Source organism: Cryptomeria japonica, chromosome 4, assembly GCF_030272615.1.
Source record: "Cryptomeria japonica chromosome 4, Sugi_1.0, whole genome shotgun sequence".
Taxonomy (NCBI): Eukaryota; Viridiplantae; Streptophyta; class Pinopsida; order Cupressales; family Cupressaceae; genus Cryptomeria; species Cryptomeria japonica.
Genome location: NC_081408.1, coordinates 270914879 through 270937728, shown reverse-complemented (window position 1 = coordinate 270937728; position 22850 = coordinate 270914879). Strand labels below are relative to the sequence as shown.

Here is a 22850-nt window from a genome sequence, read left to right as displayed (position 1 = left end):
ATTTAAATGATATTTGATATTGAATATCTCTTTTCCATTAGACAATCATTTGCTAAAGTTGTAATTTAATCACAGACATCATCCATAATAATTTTTGTTATGTACAACTGTGCAGATGGATCTGAAAATGGACATTTTTACTCTGGGTCCAGTGTCTCATACCATTGGAAAAGCTATGACAGATCTATCAAGCCTATATGATGTGGGAGGGCGTACTAAACGATCTACTGGGCTGCTGCTTATAGATCGCTCACTTGATCTTATTACACCATGTTGTCATGGCGATTCACTTGTTGATCGCATGTTCTCATCTTTGCCCAGAAGGGATAGAAGTGTATTTTCTCCACCTTCACACGATACAGTTCCAAATACAGCTCGGGCCTCTGGCTTGCAGAGATCTTCAGTTGATTTTAAAGTTCCTTTAGAGATGATTTACAAACCTGGCAATCCTATGAGCAATGGAGACCATTTCTCTCATGAAGGGCTGGTTGCATTTATGTCAGGTTGGGATGGAACTTTTGGTTTGGGAACTCAAGGTGCAAACAATGAGAAGAATAGAGAGCTTATTTTGGAGAAAAGTTTCCACCACTTAGATCCAATGTATGGGACACTTTCCTCTTTCAGGAATCACCAAGGTTTGCACTGTCTAGAGGCATTACTTGATAAGCACACAAAAGATGGAGCATTATTGATAAAGAAATGGCTCCAGGAAGCACTCCGTCAAGAGAAAGTTAGTATTAGAAATCGCCTTGGTGGTGTCACAGCATCTGAGCTACGTACAATGGTCAATGCATTAGCCACAAACCCAGCGATGATTATGAGAAATAGAGGTATCATTCAACTAGCAAAAGCTGCTGAAGCAGCCCTAAGTGAGCCATGGAGTACACGTTGGGAGGCTTTTGCAAGTGCAGAGAGAATATTGATGCTAAGTGCTGGAGATACGAGCCAAAGTCTCTCTGGTCAAATTCAGGACCTTATTAATCAGAGTGTTCTGTGGAGGACCCAAAATCAAGGTAAAGGTCATCAACCGCCTGCTGGTCTTCTTTCAATGAGAGATGCTCTTATTCTTGCAATAGTTGGCTATTCCTTGGCTGGAGAAAGTTTTGGAAGTTCTAGGTCTGAAGGTCCATTTTCTTGGGAGGAAGAACATTCATTAAAAGAAGCAATCGTAGATGCAATTCTTGAGTGGTCTCCAGGTGTTGATATTGGTTTCCTCCATGGTTTAGAGGGGGCATTAGAATCGCATTGGCAAAAGTTACAGTTGAAGAATCCCACTGAAGCTGAACAAGGTCAGTCCCGTGATACTGAAGATCATAGTTCTATTGATTTTGATGACCAGTGGGGTAGCTGGGAGGAGGATGAAGTGGAAGAAAGAGAGCAAGAGTATGGAGAGTTGCAGCTTAAGTTGGAATTGCGTGATAGGTTGGATAATGTTTTTAGGGTTCTCCACAAAGCGTCAAAAGCAAGAAGCTGTTTACCATTCAAAGACAGGCAGTCAAATTTGGATGATTTTCTTGGTCCTACTTCATCAACTAACAGAGGATTAATTTTCAAAATATTATCCATGGTCTTTGGGAAAATGGATATTCCTGGATTAGAGTATCATTCTTCTACAGTGGGGCGGCTTTTCAAAAGTGGTTTTGGTAGATTTGGTCTTGGGCAGGTAGGTATTATATTCTTCTATTTTCTGTTGATGCATTATCTATTTGGGTTTGACCATAAATTTTAAGATACTGAAGGAGGATATTAACTTTTCAGGCCAAGCCAAGACTGGGTGACCAAAATTTACTTTTTGTCTTCGTCGTTGGAGGGTTCAATGCTTTGGAGGTAAGTTTGTCAGATATTTCTATTCTATATTGTTCCACAAACGATAGTTTTCATGGAATGCTTGCAGAGGTGCAGCAAAGTGTGTCTTTCTCTGTTTGGATCTTTTAGATGGGAGATATGACTCTCAAAATGTTAATACATATTAACATGTACGTAAATTGTCATGGGAGAATTCCTTGGAAGCTAGGTTCCATTGTATCTCACCAGTTTATATCTGTTTGTTGACGTGGGTGCTAATAATATTTATTTGTTCTCTTGCATGCTCAATTTGGAAGATACTTTGATCTAATTGCCTAATACTTTTTTATGTACAATAAAGTGGGCTTTGTTGAGCGTGAGCATTTTAGATATTAAATAATTGGTCCAACTCAATAGCCCAGGTAGTAGCTAAGGGCAATTTAGGAATTTCCTTTCTCTATTATATCTTTTAATTTAGGAATGCTCAATTTGGAAGATACTTTGATCTAATTGCCTAATACTTTTTTAAGTACAATAAAGTGGACTTTGTTGAGCGTGAGCATTCTAGATATTAAATAATTGGTCCAACTCAATAGCCCAGGTAGTAGCTAAAAGGGCAATTTAGGAATTTCCTTTCTAAATTATATCTTTTAATTTAGAGAAACATATATTGTTACAACTAAAAACCAATGTACTTGAGGATGCGTCCTTGAGCCTAGATACATGCCCCCCCTTCTGGGATATTTTGGAGACATGGGGTTGGGAGCAGAATGTCTCCTTTCTGCCAGAAATTTTACCTTTTTTTTGTATACCCACCCATTTTTCCTGCCATTTCCAAGTTCCTGAGGATGCCAGTTTGACCCTCTCCTGTCAAAAGAAATTAAATTTAAAAAAAAAAAGATAAAATGCCTAAGCTAATTGAAGTATAGTGTCCATATGGTCTCTAAATTAAAGATACACTTGTAAACACCCAAAAACCCTAGCCATTTGCATTTTATGATTTAACCATTTGCATTTTGCATATTGGCAATTTTACTTTTGCATTTTAGTCTTCCTGCACCCTTGTTCCGGAAACTCAGAGAAACAATATTGAAAACCGGTTGCATGTTGGAACATATCTGGTTGTCAAACCAAAACATGCCTATATAGTTTTAATATCTGATACATAAATAACAACAATGCTTCCAAAATCGCATAAGATAAATTAAAGCACAAGGATTCACCATATATGGCATGGACAACTCCGAGAAAGTGTCATCATTTTGAAATAACCACAACACCACTAGGCAGACCCTAATCCTCCTCCATCTACAGAATCTCTGGGAAATTGTATTTTTTTTGGCTGAGTTCTTGTCAATCTAAGTTGATTCGACCATTTTGGGGGAGCGTGTCTCCCCATATTAACAGGTCTCTTTTTAAGTTTAAAACAAGGGTAGTTAATTTTGGAATTCGTGGTTATATTTTCTGGCGAGGATCAGTTGGCCCTTTCAATATACATTTAGAGCAGTAGAAAGCATTTAAATAAGAGAGGAGGAACTGTTGTCGTATCAAGAAAAAATGAAAGGGAGATTTTGGTCCATGTCTGCTGAGAATGAATTTAAGAATTGAATCTTTGTTTGCATTCTCCAGAATTATCCTTCTCAATTTTAATTACAAGCTTACAGATGTGTTTTTCTTACCGGTCTTTTTTTCTTGCTGCAAGAGATCAATATTTTACCCCGCTGATCTTTAGTTACAGATGGGATCTTTTGATTGCTTTCTGCAAGGGGGTGAAGATTATATTCTCAGGTTTGTTGAATGTGCTTGCTGCAAGGGGCTCATGTTGAATGTTCTGTGTTGGAAGTTACATTTCAGGTCCATCAGATCTCACATGGACAGTTTTTTTTTTTTTTTTTTTAATGAATTAAGATTGTTTGCATACAGGAGAGTGATACATCATGCTTGATTGCATTGATTAAGAGGAATTTGCTGGAGAATACTAAAGTTGGCATCATTAGTCATCCTAGTTTTTGTTTAGAGTACCATATTACAGTTTCCTGCATGAAAAAGCAATGCTTGGTTTGAACTTTTCATCCAAGGCCCTGCTCATAGTGTAAATAAACATCTGATAGCTCCGCCACCAATATTTCTGTATTTAGCCTGTGAATCCACTTGCAATTGAGAAGGCTGGTCAGTGGGATGATTTTGCATAGTTCAATATTAATTATTATTTTTTTAACTAGAAGATACAGTGTGTAATATAATACTTAGTTGAGAGTTGCAAGGTACAATCCAAGTATAGGTAGCGACCAACAAATTTTCAGATTGGATGGTGATATTGTAAAGCTGAGTGACAAATTATGCAGCGAATCTTTATTTTGAAAAAGTGGAATATATATTCTGTTTGTTGTTTCAGTGAGCCTTCTGGAGTATTGGGCCTGAGAGAGTCTTTCTTTAAAAAACTATGTGTTGATGTGATGTGACAGTCTGAGGAGTCTACGTGTAGAGTGTGTTTGTTTTGATTGAAAATCGTTATGGTCTGGTATGTTCACATGTGCTTAACTGAGAAAATTAACAACCATCAATGAGTTGTATTATTTTTCAATTTAAAGATTCTTGTATGTAAAGGTTGGTGCCTTATTCGTGAAAAGGGTTGGCGCCTTATTGAGAAAAGAGTTGTAAACAAGGTTGAAGCCTTCATTTGGATTTAATGTACTGTGGTTTTCGGGTTTTCCACATGATAAAAATTTGTGTCCTTGTTTCTGTGTTTACATTTTTCAGCTATTGAGTATTATTGTTTACTCAACTAAAGTACTGATTCATCCCCCCCCCTCTCAGTACTTTCAGTTCTCTTTTCATTTGCATTATTCAAAAACCCTAAGATCCACAGTTGTTTCATTAAAATCTGAGCAGTTGAAATTTTGGGTCAATCTGGCTGAGGGCACAAAAATTGAGGCAAAATTTGGGGGTAGCTGAAAAATATGGGCACTTTGGCACAAAACGGAGGTCACCATCATGCTTAGAAGGCCCAAAAACCCTATGATTGCTTGTCAAATCATCAAATTTGTAGGTCACAATTTTGGGTATTTTTTTGGGAGGCACAGTTCCCAAGACAAATCCGTACAGTTCATACATTGTACCTGGCTGTACCATCTTCCAATATTATGCAGGTCTGCAAATTTATTTTCAGTGCTAGTAAAAAATCACAAAGGCAATTTATTTCATGAATTCTTTTTAAAAAAAAATAAAGGTTTGCAAAATTTTGTTTTATTCAAAAAGCTTTAAAAATACCAAAAAGGACATGCGTGGTTTTTCAGCTCATGCAAAAATCACTTCAGGCTGCCCATCGTACCTTATTCAGCCTTATTCACATGCCTTTTTGACTTATATGCTTTTCTAGTTTTACTATACCTTCCCTTAAAAAATATTTTTTTAATACATGCAAAGGCATATTCCAAGGGTACTTTTTAAGGTAGGAGAATATTTTGTTTGAACAAGCATATTCTAATAGCTCAAAATATTCCCTTGCTTCCATCAGCACCTAATGGCCTGCCATATTACCAGGGGCTGAGGTTTTTAGCCCCATGTTCCCTTTACAAGCCTTTTTGGAGCATAGGTATAACTTGCGCATATAAACTCTGTGTTTTGCAAATGAGATATTGTTGGAAAGTTGGTTCTGGCGCTGATTTGAATCTATAGGTAGTTTTGTTAGACCCTGCACCAATTTTCGATACCAAACCTCCAAAGCTAGCCTTCAGTTTTGAGCTTCCGAGGACATATTTTGCACATCTAGACTCCATTTTCCAAAAACTAGATATCTTCGGATTGCTCTTAGAGTCCTTTATCTATATCTCAGGTCCTCTTTTTCAGAATATTCATTAGGTACTTAGAGATCTCAATCTTGTCTTTTTGTGTTCCTTTCTTGGAATACATGCAAATCGGGTCTCTGTTTGTACTAAGGGTTTTTGTTTTTGTACCATTTTGGAGATTATCTTGAGTGAATCATGTATAAGAGTTGTAGATGTAAATATTGTGGGAGCAATCAGCATGGGCATGAATTGTGTCCTAATTTCTCTCATAATGCTTTTCAACTCTTGCTTGAGAGCATTAAAACCTAAAGTTGCTCCTTTTCCACTTGTAGAGGCAGTTGTATACACTAAAAATGTGGTCTAAAGAACTAATTAAATACCACGATTGTTGAAGCCTGGGGCAACGATTGAAATTTTTATCAGTATCTAGAACGTCTGGGGCATCAAGCGAATTTTTCTTTGAACTGACATTGTTCCAACATCGCTTCAAAGAGGGGCAAAATGTATACACTAAAAATGCGGTCTGGAGAATTAATTAAATAAAAGGTATTTAATTAATGAATTTGTAAGTCTTTTCAATTTATTTATATGGTTCATTTTCTTAAATTCATTCCTTTCTAACTCATTTTCCTCATTTCTCAATTAAATGGACAAGTTTAATTAATTTGTTCCATTTAATTATTCTCCTCTTTTAATTTGAATTTTTAATTCAAATTAATCTCACATTTGTCTCTCATTTAATTTGAATTTTTAAATTTAAATTAAATCACATGTCTCCTACTTCTAACCATCTTCCAACCTCCCTCCAACTCAACCTCTATCTAACCATAGGTTAACCTAACCTCCTCTCCTCTAACTAATTCTATCCTAACCTCCTATGAGTTGGTTATCCTCTCTTGAGGACACATGGCATTCTTGCCACATGTCTACTTCCTTCATGCCACTTGCCCTCTTAAGGGACATGTGTGGCCTTCTTAAGATCCTTCTATGCCACTTGTCCTCTCTAGGATGACAAGTGTCATATCTTCCTGATTCTCTCCAACTTCCTCATTCTTCCACCATCCATTTCTCCAAATCAGATCTCAACCATTGATTCTTGCCACCTCACCTCTTGTCTTGGAAAGTTTATAAATAGCATCAAATTTTATTCATGAACCCCCTTAATCTTGCATCCTAGGCATACTGTGTCATTTTGTATTCTCAAATAGCATATTAGCAACTTAATTGAGTTATCAAGCATTTTGGCATAGCTTTCATAACAATCTAGCATCATGTTTTTGCATTTATCTTTTAGTGTCATATAGCTACTCGTTTTTCAAGTAGTCATCTTGTTGATCATGCTGTTGAGAGCCAATCCATAGATCCACAAGGCCCTTGAGGATAGAGGACAATGGTGTAAGGAAAGCACAGTGCAGAAAAACACTTCCCTAATGTCAATTTGCAGGGGAAACAAGACTATTGTGTTTTATAACTTTACATAATACTAAGATTAGCATATACGAAACAAAGACAATGTTAGAATTCAAACATACATAGAGATAAACACCATGAATTTACGTGGGAAACCCTTTCGGGAAAAAACCCACCACCGACAACAAGATCACTTTATTCTCAGCAAAGAAACTTTACAATAAAGTCTGTTATCACAGCACAAATGTTCACTCTGATCACTTCGGCTACACACCACAGTATACGGCTTATCATTAGAACAACAGCCATGTTCGAGTCTCCTCTTGGCTTCATATACATTTTCATGTCGACCGTTCAACTGTCAGTTAGCACCAATCGGTTAGACATCTAACTGTCTGCATCGGTCTGCATTCGTGAGAAAACAATTATCCCACATGCATCCAGGAATCAAACCGGTTCGTATTCAAATACACCGGCTTAGACAAGTCAACTCTATCAAGTATCGAAGTAGCTTTAAAACTACATCTCCGATGGCCGATGACAGACCCGAACGTTGAAGGTGATTCCATCGAGTATCGGCAAGACAAACAATCAGCTATCCTGAACGTCCGATCTTTCTCTTTGCGCTCCGCCACATGGCAACCCCTGATTGGTTCTGGGGTCCTTGCTCTGACATCTTAGCATGGCCTCACTATTCGCCTAGAATTCTACTTTGTCACTGCGTCGCGATGGAAAGTCTCACGAGCAATTTCCCATCGTGACCTAGCTACCACCGTCGGATCTTCTGCGATCGCCGTCCGATCATTTCGATCTACTCGACCTTTAATTCGCCTTAGCCGCTCTCCTGCTGGGTCCCACCACTTGGTCGCCATGTCGCGAGGAATATACTAATGAGCAGTTTCCCATCGCGACATAACGACCACCGTTGGATCAACCTTGATCGCCTTTCGATCATCTCCAATCTGCACGACCCTTATCTCGCCTGGACCGCTCACTTATGTCGGGCCCCACCATGATCGCCAAGTCGCAGGAAATAACATACGTGCATCTTTTCATAGCGGTAAAGCGATGACCGTTGGATCAGGATCTAAACTGCAAGTCTTTTATCCTTTCGCCCATCCAATAACCGATGCTACCCCGATGACCGAAGACGACTTCGTCGGGTCATTGGGATGACTTCAAACCTGCTACTCCGAGCTCCGATATGTCGAGTTCATCGGCAAAGGTTATACCGATAGAGTTCACAGATTTTCTTCACACTGTTTCATCGGCCAGAGTTAACCCGATCAGTATGAACAAAGGTCAAGTGAATTAGAGGCATAATTCCAACAAATGGGACGACATCAAGAGGCGGTTTGATGATTTTACGTATTTTTATGATTTCTTGATATAATTTTCCATTGAATGTGTGTCTTTGTTTTTTAGTAGATAATCACACATTTTTGCACATGGTAGTTGTTGTACCTTCATTGACTCTTATTCTTGTTAAGTAGGATAATTCATCTATTTGTCTTCTTGATTGTGGTTCCTATTTGACAAACATTGCTTCATTGTTTGTGGAGTCTCGCATTTCAGATTTGGAGGACACATTTGAGGGTTTATCTCTCCTATTTGATGATAGTCACAGCACAACTATTGTCACATCATGTTTGTCTCTGAAGCTTGTTCAAAATCAGTTTCCATTGGTTCTTTGTTTGTCACCTTTTATTGTGATTGGGCATGTACCTGATTGGCTTGTGGCATCTTCATCATTTGAGGACTTGGTGACACGAGCAGTTTTCAGAGACATTGTCATATATTTGGATTTGGATTCCTACATCATCTTGTGTATGGGAGTGGCTTTTATTATCTCTAGTGGGTTGGTTTCTTCTAAAGGGGAGAAATGTTGTTTGTAGGTAGTGGATCCTGCTCTGTCTCCAGGTGTTAGTCATTGGCATAGGAGCTACTTCTTCATTGGGGGGATTCCTATCCTTGTTTTTCTCTTGTAGGGGGGGGGCATATTCATTGTACTATTGTGATAGAAGCAGTCCTTAGGGGGTCACATTGAGTCCTCCTTTCCTTCTTTCTCTAGTACAGTTGTTTCATTTTCTCTCTTTTGGAGGACTTTTCTCCCACAAGGTTTTTCTAGTTTTCTCTGTTTGTGAGAGTTGCATTGGTTTGTAAAAGAGTACCTGATCAGACCTAGTTGCCAGGACTCATTCATGTATGCATTTTGCATTCATCATTAGCTCTTTAGCTTATCCTTAAGTTAATCTTAAGAGTTGGAGTAACTAGGACAATTATTTAAGTATTTAATTAATAGGCTCCTTTAATTACTTTTTCACTTAAGTTGAACTTAGGTGATTTTTGTTATCTAGAGTTTACTTTTCTAGCTTTTGTTCATGATGTAGCTGAGCTTAATTTAGCTCCTCGTTCTTTTTCTCTAGTTCTCCTAATTTTAGTATTAGGGTTTTGCATCTAATGTTTCATTTATCCTTTTATAAGGATTCATTCATTCATTGTAATTGTGTATTTCCAATCAATCAATTGTGCAATAATATATAATTCTTTGGTTGTTATAGAGCATATTATCTTTCCTTGATCTCTTTTGTGTGATAGTTGTTTTGCTTGCAGTTGAATCTTGGCTCCTGTGGTTGTATCATCAACTTCTACAAATAAGAGTTCTAACAACCCAACCAACCCATTAGGCAATCTAAAAATTCCCTCCAAAAGCATAAGGAGTCACTTTCAATGTACCTTTCCTATTCTAAAGATTACCAGAATTTACATTTTCTTGGTTAGAGCCATAAGTAGCCTTGAAGAAAACTTGAGCAATTGGGCAATAAACTTGGGGAACAGGCCTCCTTAATCATGAATTTTTGGGGAATTTATTAGGATCCTTAGCATTATGGTGAGTAATAAAAATATAGTATAGTTAGCTGAGGCAAAACCTTGAATTCTAACAGCACAGGCTTAGACACTTGAAATTCTTGCTTTATGACCCATGAAGAAATTGATTGTTGAGGCCAGCCATAAATCAATTGAACAACCCAGATGAACCAAAAGAAAAGGTACTTGGGTTGTCAACTCCAGTGCAATTTAAGCTTATGCAATTGGTTGAAAGGTGCCTGTTTGTTGACCTAAATGCTTGATGTGCCATTGCCACCAAATGGACCCCTCAAGAACAACTATTGGATTGAATAGAGGGTGCTCTACAATTGGTAAGCTTGCATGGAGTCCCATAGTAGAATAAAGTTTTAATTGACCCCATACTTATTGAAAATGTTTTTGGGTTTGATATTGTATCATTAATTGTAATGTGCATCGGGGAAAGAGATCGATACACTTGAATTTGCATTTTGACGTTCATAATAGGTCTAGATTGAAGAATGTATAGAGTTTACACATTGGTAGATTTGTCAATAGTATTAATTTTCCAACAGCTCTTTGTTTGTGATTTTGTTGTTCAGAGAAGGGTTTTGGTTCAAAGGACTGAATGCTATGTTAATCTTAGAGGATCCGGTTAATACTGAGAGGGGGGGTGAATCAGTATTAACAATAATTTCAAACTTAAAATATGAACTTATAAACTTCATTCAATCAATCATAAACTAGTAATAAACTCTTTACCAGTACCGGTAATCACTGATAACCAACTGTTAAATTGATTTATCAAGTCTGCACATTAAGTGTTCATAAACATGCATAAACTGAAAATGAAACATAACAACACATAAAAACATTCACCATATGAACACCATGTTTTTCATGTGGAAACCCAAATAGGGAAAAACCACGGTGGGAATTGGTACCCACAAATATTGTGCACTCTTTTAGAATGCGCCTTGTTAGGAGCCAAGCCCGGTTAGAAGCTTACAATGATGCCCTGTTAGGAGCAAACCATGTTAGGAGTCACCCGGTTAAGGGATTTAGATGATGAGCTCTGTTAAGAGCTTTGGCCTATTAGGATCAACCTCACAAGAGGATTTAACACTTAGATGTTGAGCTACCCGGTTAAGGGATTTACAATGTAAGGCCTGTTAGGACCTACCCGGTTAAGGGATTTTAGCTGCTGCAACTGTTAGGGAACAACAGTGAATGATCTGGGTATAGCACTTAACTGCTTGCTTGATCAGATCCAATTCTACTCCAAATCTGCAACACTCTAGCAGATCTCTCACACTCTGGTTCGGCTTCACACTCCTCTCAAAACCACCGACACAACAAACATCAACTGTACCGACCTAAATAACCTTTTCGACTTAGTCGGTTACAAAACCCTAAGACTTACAACATAGATCATCACAGATCTTTGCAACTCATTACAAATCATCATATGGATCATTACAATCAATTACAAATCAATATCAACCGTTGAGTGATCGTAACTCATCATAACAACTTGATCTAATACAAAGTCAAACCCTTAGCTCCTTCCGCTAAGCACTTTGCACATTCCCAAGAAATTCCATCTTGATTGCGCCAAAACATAATTCAAACACTTCACGCGGGTTGTGCCACGTTATCACCAACATATGAACTTGATGTAGATCACCGCCAAAGCAAAAATCATTACCGGTTAAGAGAATTCTTTACCGGTCCTTAAACCCTTCTTAAGCCCTAGCGAAAATAAATCAGAAATCATAAACATGACTTCCAGTAATCAAAACATGATGTGGTTCTGGTGAGATACATATTACAGTGCTACAAACTCACATTCCAAACCGCAACACTTCAATCATCACCAATCTCCGGAATCAATCAAAACGTCTCCTCGTTTACCGGTTAAGGTCCCAATTCTCAGTTCACTGTTTCTTTACTGGTAAGCACTTTCCGGTAGACCAAAAAGACTTAGATGACAAAATACAACATAGTAAACATCAGTTGCCATCAATGACAACACAAATAACTGATCAAAGTCATCCAATCATGCAATCTCAATCTCTTCATCACAATGTCATCACAAACAGTCCTTCACCGGTTCAGTCATCATTCTTCATCAGCATCAGTTATGCCAATCATGCCAACATGCTCATCTTATATATACTCAAATAACTGCCAGCCTCTGGTTTGGCTAGCTTATAAGCTAGCTGAATGTATTTTCCTCCATCTATATTCATATAAAATACTCAACTTTTATCCAAAAAAGAAGGATAGTAGAAGGGAGGTCAATTTGTAAACTACAAAAAGTACCATTAAAAATTGAGGAATTACTAGTAGTAGATATTTTAGGAGTGGTACATGGGGAGGCATCCCCTGCATTTTGGCCCTTGTCCCCATCCCAACAATGCATCCCCTACATTTTGGCCCCTTTCCCCGTCCCATGGACATTCAGGGGATGGGGGACGCCTTGAGGATGTTTCCAAGGCATCCCCGAAATGTCCTTTTTATTTAGGGGACGTCTTCGATTGGAGGGGATGTTTCAGAAATGCCAAGGGGATGGCTGGCCATCCTCGAGACACAATGTTCGACAATGGCCAGTCGTCCCCTTTTTTTCATTTCTTCTTTATCTTTTCATTCATTCCAAAATAAAATTATCCCCTGTATCGTTGGGTTTTTCTCACATCAATTAGCTTGTGCAACTTATCATTGCTGTCCCTCAAACTTTTGGGGTCCTGAGTTGATTTTGATTCATAAAACTTTGCTTTTCATCATTATTAGTGTGAATCATATCACAAAACATTTTGTCGAGGTTAATCCAATACAATCACTAGGCGACAGTGTCTTCTGAATACACAAAGGATTTATTTAGTATTATACCATCTATTTTGAGATGTACTCATTGCATACTAGTAAGCTGAGTTGGAAGGATGGTGAGATGTAGTCATCCACATATGAGAACATGTTGCATGAGAAAATATAACCATATTAGCATTAATTGGCTTCAAGATTGGCTTGGCAAATTAAAAGTATAATTGTCATTCTGTTAATTGGGAAATTATAAAATGCCAAAAATTCATAGAGATAGGAAAAAAAACACATTTCTTTTGTTTCATGTCAAATGAATTGCATAGAGACAAAGTGAAACAAAAAAATATGTAAAGAGCTTCTATATTAAAACTAATAAACACAATTAATATTTTAGAAAATAAAGAATCTAACTGAAAGAATATAACTATTTAAAAATTTTCATCCAAAGGTATGGGTAATTAAAAAAATGCAGAAACTAAACTGTGAAGGTTTTTAACTTAGATAAAAAAGAAAACTTACTGTACATTTAATTTTTTGTATGGATCAATATTTTTCAGGTTTGAGGATGAAAAGAATGCAATAAAATACAATATCAGGATTGCTCCCCTATAATGTACATGCAAGCAAGACTTCTCCATACAAGTCATTCAATTTTATACAATATAGTAAGATTCACTATCTTATTCATCTTGTCAAGTGCAAGCAATATGGTCTCTTTGACAGCTATAAGGAGGGAGAGCATCATTCAAGTACTTTACCTCTAACCATGGGCCAAGCGGTCCCTTGTTTGCCTTCCTACTAGAAGTGGCCCGACCTTTCAATGAGATTTCGTAGATAATGAAATCTAGAGTAGCATCATAACCAAATGTTGTGACATTTTCATATATCGCCCCATTGCAAATGGGGACCCCCAACTTTTTGCTTGGTAGCGTGGTAGCGTAGTTGTTTTAGCCTAGTTGTCCAGCTAGGCAATAATTTGAGTGTTTAGCCTTTTTTGCTTATGAAAGGGTTTGGTTTTGCTAGTCCAAAGTGGAGCAATCTTTGGAGTCTCAAGCAGTCTAGCATCAATTCGATCTTCCTTGAGGATAGCTTAGAGCTCGCTCATCTTTTGTGCTTAAGTGTTGGATAAAAGTAAAGAGCTTCATTGACAGGTCATTCACAATGTAACCCATAGGCTAAGTCATGAGATATGTTTTATGTATGATGAGCAACTCTCAAGCAAGTAGAGCACTTCAAGGATTGGATGAGGAAGAAAGAATCGATCAAGACCTAGGTGGATGAAGAATGGATGTCAAAGAAATTTTCAAGTGTGGATGAAAGGAAAGTTCCTTGAGTGCTCAAATAACTTGACCCCAAGGAATTCACGACTTGAGTGTCTTGAGTGCTCAAATTCCTTGACTCCAAGGAATCCACAACTTGGAAGTCTTGAGAGCTAGGTTGAGTAGGAGCTACCTTATCAATTTTTTCCATCAAGCTAGGTGAGAGCTGAAATGAATAATCTATCCAAGACTTCATGATCAAATGTAAAGATTTATCCATCACTCCCCAAAACCCAAGACTTGAAGGGAGGAGTGTGATTTGTCCTTGAGTGCTCAAATTCCTTGACCTCAAGGAATCCACGACTTTAGTGAAGTGGTGTGATGATCAATCCAGTTTGGTGAATTGGATAAGTTTGGAGATGCTTAAAATGATTTTAACAAGGAGAAATTACTTCCAATCAATCTTGCAACAACTACCTTTTACTTGGTGAAAACAATGATTTTAAGAAAGAAGTGATCTTGAATAAAATGAGCAAAGTCATCCTTGAGTGCTCAAATTCCTTGACCTCAAGGAATCCTTGATGTCATTTCTCAAATTCCTTGACCTCAAGGAACCCACAACCTTGTTGAGTGCTCAAATTCCTTGACCTCCCAAAATTTGTCCATGACATGAAGAAATCCATGAAAATTGGATGAGATGGTAAAGTTTCTCCATGACATTGAAAAATCCATGAAAATTTGGTAGTGGGGCAGGATTTGCAGGGCAGAGATAAATGAATAATCAGTGCACAAGTCTACTTGGAAGTGCGAAGCGCCTCACCTTATATAAAGAGCCCTTCAAATGCAAACATGGGAAGTGATTAAGGCCGACCTGATAAAAGACTATGAAAATTCGAAAATTCAAATAGAAGATATCAAAGCAACATGGCCGACCTGGGAAAGGGGTCTAAAGTGATCTGAATTTGGAATTTTAAAATGAAGACAAACCCGCTCTACTTAATGCCCTAAGCTGACCTAGTGTTGAGAGTGCAAACTTAAGTCTGAAGGTTGCATCATAAAGGTGGATTTAATCCTTCATTTAAAAGTGAAATCTATTCCAACACAAAATTGAGGAGCAGAGTGAATTGGAGGCAGACCTAGGCAAAAAATAAGAAGGTGCAGGCCTGACTGAACTGAAGAGGGAGAGTTTGGATGATTTAAAAAAACCCTAGGTGCGAATTAGAAGCAATTCATACCTGATTTTATGGTGATTTCCATCAGCGAACATAGGTTGCAGAAGAAAACTACTGGAACAGACCTAAAGGGTGAAAAATCAGATCTGAGATCTTGTATCTCTTTAGCTGAAAATATGTTCTAGTTGTGGTTTGTAAACATAAGTTCCCTTGTGATTCCAGCAAAATCACATCAATTTTACCAAGTCTATCCACAATATAAAGTCAAGACCTGACTGTCAGAACCTTAAAGTCGTCTCGTTTGATCATATAGTTTAGCATCTGAGAGGTCTTTGTTCAAGAGAGGATATAATACTTAGTATTTTATTATGTGTTGCATGAGGTCATAAAAAACACATCAGCACCAAAGTCAAGAAACAAGGGTATGTAATTACAATCATTATCACATCTAGTCAGTCATGCAGACCCTAGATACCCTTCAACTATTGATGACTTTTGACCACCATGCAATCTTGAGAATACAATGATCTGATAATGCATACAGCTATAGCATCACTTTAGCCAAAGTGTTTAATAATAACTGTATGTTGTATTTTGATCATATAGAAATGTGGGACATCTATTCGCAAAACTAGTATTTTTTGCTTGTCTCATCAAAATGATCATAAAATAATTGTAAAAATGTAAGGTACAATTTATAAGACAAGTTTTCCAATAAACATAATATCTCCCAAACTCCTACCATATCCTACCCTTGAATGAGAAACTAATAGTATTAAATACAGTCTTTTTGTTAACACAGATGGGTAAGTACATTCAATGTGCCTTTATAGTGAAACTATAGTTTTAAATAGGGCTATTCAATAGAGTTTCCTTTCATGTTTCAGAGAAATAGTCATATATAAGGTTGATTGCCATTTTGGGGCTGTGCAAACATAATCCTAGATATGTTAATTTCAGCTTTGAACTATATATATAATTCATAGAGACACATATGCATGATGAAAAGGTTTTATACTCTTTAGGTTATTCATAAACAATGCTGTGAATAGCAGTTGGATTTTTTTAAATGTATGTACATATTGGGATATGTATAAAGGTTTTCTTTTGTACATTTAGTTTAGTGATGTGAGGTCATATGTATGTAGAAGTCTAGCATGTAGCATGTTAAAACTGTCATACATGGTTAAATATGTGGGAAAATTATAGGGTTGAATACTGAAGTATACCTGGAAACTGTATATGAACATCACTAAACTATGAGCTTATTATATCTGGGTATTTGGCTATGACCTGTATTATCTTGAGTGTATATCTTGATGACTCTTTGAAACCATGTGAGACACTATTGCATATGTTTGTTAACTCTTCCAAACACTCGTATGCAAGATGGTTATACTATATATATCTGCATATGTGTGTATGTATATACACACACATTTATATGAATGCTAATGACCCATATATGAAAATAAACCTGACTTACTCCAAATTTAGGTTGTAGGACATGCTTGGCAATGTTGGCATTTTGTGAAACACAAAAATAATTTTATAACTGTTTCTAAATCTCAATAGAGGTCAATTTGAGGTTAGATAAGCAAATATCAGTTGCTAGTTGATAAACTCAACGATATGTGGTGATGGCATACAGTTTTGGTGAACATTTACACTCTGACTACACTTTATATAGATTTTTACAACAACATAATTTTTTATTTATTTCAGTGGTTATTTGATATTTGATGAATGCATGCACCTAAAAGGAACTCCCCCTTTTTCTTAATAGTCTAAAAGTCCCAATGATGAATGCAGCCATCATCTTAATGTTAAAATAAACCATATCGATTGAAATTTAATATAATAAAAATGATTTTGATCACATACCTAGAACAAAACTCACCAAAAAGTTGTATTGAAGCTGCCAAAATATTTCCTAGTTCTAGTCACCTCTTTTTACAATAGCTGCAAATAAAAAATTCCCCCAAAAAATGACCTCAAACTCTCCCCAAAACCCATACAAACCCCTTCCAAAGATTGCAAAATGATCACATTTTGGCACCTGTCATGCTCTCATGGGCTTTATGGTGAATACCAAACCCCGGTTTTTTACTTTAGAACATGTACACTAATACCCTCAATTCCGACAAAGCATATAATGATGTCAAAACTCTGAAATTCCTGCAATGGGGTCAGCCTTACTAGCTACAACCACAACTTCTTGAAAACTCCCACGCTCAACTAAATGTTGATACCTTTTTTTAGCTTTTCTTTACTATTAGTGTATAGTGGAATAACATTCCATGATCCCCTATAAAATAAATTTGATTTATGTTCTAAGATATAATACATTCACAAATCAGAACTCACATCCCCAATTTTCAAAGTCATAGTTTAGTAAAATAATCTAATGAGCTCTTTAGCGTTAACTAACCCTGTGAGAAGATAAATAAGTGATACCTCCAAAAGGTTTATGGCTCCATAATGATATCATAAGTCAGCATATATTAATTATTTTTAGCTGTAGCAATGCAAAATTTAGATACAATAACCTTGTGAGACAAAGACTTCATGCAACAATATGAAGGCAATCGAAGATTTCATACACAAGCTTGAGATGACACTCAAGTAGATCCCTACATGTCATACAATGCATCAACATATAGTCAACCTGCATATTCGTGCAAGTGGATTCTCATAGTATATGTTATAACTATCCATTGTCATGATTTGCCTCCCTCGACACGCAAGATGAGAAAAGTCTAACTTGTATCCACCTCATGCCAAGTAACATTAGTTAGTTTGTATCAATATCAAAATATATAATGATGAACCAGCAATAACAATTAAAATATCAACTGTAAATGATATCTGAAAATGATCGATTTCATCATATTGCTCTTCAATTATTAGTTAACAACCTATATGAAACATTTTGATCAACAAAATATTAGTTCAAACTATCTATATTTTGTAAAACAATGAAATACTATCATAAGTACATTTAAAGCATAGTGTAATCACATTTAGTACATCATATCGAAACATTAAATATGCACACTAAACTAGTTATTTAAACATCAAAATTTTTGCCCATAATGAGTAAATAAAAACAGGATGTGACATTCTTCCTTGCTAGGGAAAAGTCATCATTTTGATGTCTCAATTAAGCATAACCTTGTCCTTGCTTTTGTTTTGTTTCTCGCATAAGCTTGAAAAGCCAGTGAAGCCTGATGGGTGACATTTGTGGGTAGTGTTTGCAAGGCTGAGCATTATGTATCGACACCTTTGCCAAATGCCATTTGAAGAAATTGAACACCACAAAAATTGCATTTGACTTTGTTTGAATCAGGGATGGGTTTGCAATATGTCCATATAAAATCCCTTTCTCATGACATGATTGTTTGAAATCAGTGAAAAAGCAATAAAAGCCATTAGGGTTATCTGTAAATACTAAAGCCTTAAAAAATATAAACCTTAACCTTGTCCTTGCCTTATTTGTTTTGTTTTCTGCATAAGCTTGAAGAACCAACAAAGGCTTATGGGTGACATTTGTGGGTAGTGTTTGCAAGGCTTAACATCATGCATTGACACCTTTGCCAAATGACATTTGAAGACATTCAATACCACAAAAATTGCATTTAACTTTGTTTGAATTAGGGATGGGTTTGCAATAGGTCCATATAAAATCCTTTTCACATGACAAGACTGCTTGAAATTAGTGAAAAAGCAAAAAAGCCATTATGGTTACTTGTAAAGCCTTAAAAAATATAAACCCTAATCTTGTCCTTGCCTTATTTGTTTTGTTTTCTATATAAGCTTGAAGAGCCAACAAAGCTTGATGGGTGACATTTGTGGGTAGTGTTTGCAAGGCTTAACATCATTTACACCTTTGCCAAATGCCATTTGAAGACATTCAACACCACAAATATTGCATTTGACTTTGTTTCAATAAGGGATAGGTTTGCAAAAGGCCCGTAAGGAATCCTTTTCACATGACATGATTGCTTGAAATCAGTGAAAAAGGAAAAAATGCCATTAGGTTACTTGTAAAGCCATAAAAAATATAAACCCTAACCTTGGGCCAAAAAAATTAGGTTAGAAATCCATAGCTGGCTTAGAGTACTCAAATTTTTAAACTATTCTCTAGCATAAATTTCAACCAAAAGAAAATAGATTTTAGGGTTAGGGTTAGTACATATTAAAAATAAAAATATCTTTGAACCTAACTTCAAACAAAATGGAAAGGGTTTGGGATTAAGGTTAGTAGTAGAATGTGGCAAAAATTAAAAAAATCTCTTATCTTAACTAATTATTTTTTTATAGGGTTTATGGTTTAATGTTAAATACCCTCACCATCAGGGTTCCTTGTAAAAAACTGTGAGCATTGGAGTCCAATATAAAAAACACTCAGCATTAAGTGTTACAATTAATTAAAATACGAAAAAAAGAAACCCTGACCATGAATGAAAATCACTCAATGAAATGGATATTTGTTGAGTGGCTGAATTGTGAGTGTGCATTATATGATCCAATGCATGTCAGTTCTAGTCTTGAGCAATGGTACTTTGTTAGAATCCAATTTTGAACTAAAAAATGAGATCTAGTGTGAAAAAATAGTGATTTATAGAAAACATATTGGCCTGATTAAATAATGATATCCCAAAAAAATTGGAAATAAATCTAAATTTCTGAGAAAATCTTAACTTATTTGGCAACTTTTTTGCCTTGGAAGCCATGCCATAAATCAGGAAACAACGGTGATCCAATTCAGATCAGATCACTGACACACCTGAGCAGCAATTTCTTGCTATTTTAGCACAATTTATGCAACTGTGAATAAAACCCATTGGAAACACAAAATGTTGGACTTAAAATTAGATGCAAGGAATCATCAAGAATTCTTTGTCTTTTCTTACCTTAAAGCATGAAAAGTTTCCTCAAAACTGACAAGAAATCAATTAGTCAACTATTCAACAGTGGACACTCGATGCTCGGTGAAGTTGCAAAGATGCAAACAAAGAGGTTGGAATGTACAAGAGGCAAGTGGTTGAAAAATGGAGATCTGGGGGCTTTTATAGCTCACCCCTACTCTACAGTGAGGAGAATTTCCAAGGGAATGGTATTATTGTTAAAAACACCAGCAAGGGTAGTGAACAAAGTATCTATTTATGAGTAGATGCACCAGAAAGGTAAAATTGGAAATTTATGAACAAAGTCGCGGTTATTGGACACTTGATGCTCAATGAAGTTAGATGGATGTGAAAAACGTAATAAGTCAGACTGTATAAGAGGCAAGTGGTTGAAACAACGGAGAACTGGGGGCTTATATGACTCATTCCTACTCTACAGTGAGGATTGTTTTGAAGGGAGTGACATAATTGTAAAAAACACCGGCAAGGGCAGTGAATTAAGTATCTATTTATCAATGCATACACCAGAAAGGGTAAAATTGGAAATATTGGAAGCAAATATATTTCACACCAAACAATTGTTTTCCAAATATGTATAAAATTTTTGAGGGTATCAGGTTTTTGACTCAGCAGTTTGACATCAATTCCAAATTGCTTTCAGATAATGGTAATTGGATTGTGATAGACTTACCAATATGTGAATCAAGAGATTGGATATTCCAAAGTATAAGAACCCTTAAATAGTCAGCTTGATATAAATTATTCAGCAAGAGTGATTTCTCTCTTGGTTATGGAGGTTATGATTAGTTATCATACAATTCTTTGTTTCTGTTATCAAAGAAATTGACACTATTGCCTAGTCCGTTGTCAATTCAAGTTTGCATTTTCATTACCATGCTATCTAAAATGATTTTTCAACTGCATTGACATGCATTCCAGGAGACAAACTGTGAAAATTCATTACAACAGGACATGTATATTTGAGTTCCCCAAGCTTGGTTCAGTTGGTTCAGGAGCTAATATTCCATTGTCATGATTGATTTTGCTGTCATCAGTATCATAATTTTAACTAAAACTAATCACTTTCTTAAACCAAACAATTTCATAAGAATCGAGCCTCAGATATTTAATGTTCATCTAGAAAGTGGAATTGTGTAATGTACAAAAAGCCTTGTAAGGGAACTATAATTTATTAATCCAATACCAATTCATACGGACAAAATACATGGCAGAATGAACAGTCCCAAGATCAATGCTTTTCCAAATGGTGAACGTAGGAGCAAGTCAGAGTTTGGTGCAAAAGGGACATTGCAAAATTATTTGAAGTAGTATTATCTCTTGTGTTCGGCGATTTGTAGCCATTCCTTGTATGTATTTTTGTTATAACGTGTATTTGTTTGCTAACAGGTTTGTGAAGCACGGGAAGCACAATCATCAGCTGGTGCAGATGGATTAGAATTGCTTTTTGGTGGTACCACAATTCTGACCCCAAATGACATGTTCGAATTGCTACTAGGATCAAATAGCCACATTTGAGGTGACTGGATTTTTGAATTAACATGCCACTGCAGTCTGTTGACAAATGTTGCTTCAAAAAGTGGAAAGGGTGCTCGTAATGTGTTGACAGGCAGGATGTAGAAGACAGTACAATTCGCAATCAATGTTTTTGAGAAAGATCATGTGGTGTTATACTTGTACCATCATTGGTCTGAATTCACCTGAGGCAATGAGAGTCATTGAAGATGTGAAATATAGCAATGACAATTCAGAAAATTTCCTAATTATTTCTTGCAAAGATTCATAGATTGTTTTTTTTTCGAGGAAGTTGGTTGATAAATTTGATCAATCATTATTTATTGCCTTCTAGCACCTTGAAAGGCTTAGTTTCCATAAATTCACACATGCACAAGAGAGGTTACTCATTTGTTTCGGTCTGTAACCTTGATTACTGAAATGAAATCAGACAACTGATGGACCAGGAATCCATGATGTCAAATTGTATGTAAGGGATGTATTGACAATATGAAACCATTTTTTGTTGTCATTTTTCAGTTCAAAGATTTTGGAAAAGATGTCAGATATTTGATAGTTATGGGCCTTATGTTGTAAAATGTTCCTTTATAAAGGGATTTGTAAATTCAATTCCAGAGCAGCCTGTTAATCACAATTTTCTCTTTATTTTTTTGCCATCTTGGATATTGTACATTTTGAACTACACTGATAACATTGTGATATCAAAATGGTTGATCAGATCTTGCCATTGCCAACAGGCATCTTATGACATTAAGAAAACAGTTTGCAATTCGGATAACATTAAATGTCTTTTAATTACCAACAATACAAAAACTCACTAACAAAGAGACTGAAAGAATTTGAACATAAACAGTGAACCATATAAGTAACACGTAACATAACTGTTGAAGGTAAAGACAAATTTTATGAATTTATGGCCATGCACAATATCTTCTATCAGGTTTAGGACAACCATAGCATGTAAAAGATCCTTGTAAGGAGACAACTCATGTTTACAAACTAAGACATGGACTTAGCGCTAACACTAATGTTTTTGCTTTTTTAATAAAAGAGAAAAGTTGGAGATAGTTATGCTTGAAAAAAGTAAAGGTCTTCCAAAGGACATTAATATTTCCATGTCATAAAAAAGTTGAAGGCAGTAATTTTTGGAGAAAAGAAGGAAATGTCTATTCAAGGTTAATGATACATTGAACCTTATGAATGTAACTGTGTTTAGACAGGAAGATAACCTCTATTATATGAGACCAGCCTGCACTGTAATGTCTTCTTTTGAGGTTGCCCTAAATCTTGCCCTAAAATCACAAATTTCATTCAAATAAGGAA

At 36.2% G+C, this 22850-nt stretch overlaps 1 protein-coding gene across 2 annotated transcripts in view; it reads left to right on the top strand.

Annotated features, from left to right (window-relative positions):
* LOC131074037 (sec1 family domain-containing protein MIP3) overlaps nt 1-22172 on the top strand; it is a 98370-nt gene extending 76198 nt beyond the window's left edge. For both annotated transcript variants that reach the window (XM_058010585.2, XM_058010586.2), the window contains 3 exons: nt 116-1663; nt 1759-1827; nt 21402-22172. In XM_058010585.2, the coding sequence (XP_057866568.1) occupies nt 116-1663; nt 1759-1827; nt 21402-21530 (1746 nt within the window). In that variant the 3' untranslated portion in view covers nt 21531-22172. The remainder of the gene's footprint in view (nt 1-115; nt 1664-1758; nt 1828-21401) is intronic.
* Nucleotides 22173-22850: the final 678 nt, after the last annotated feature.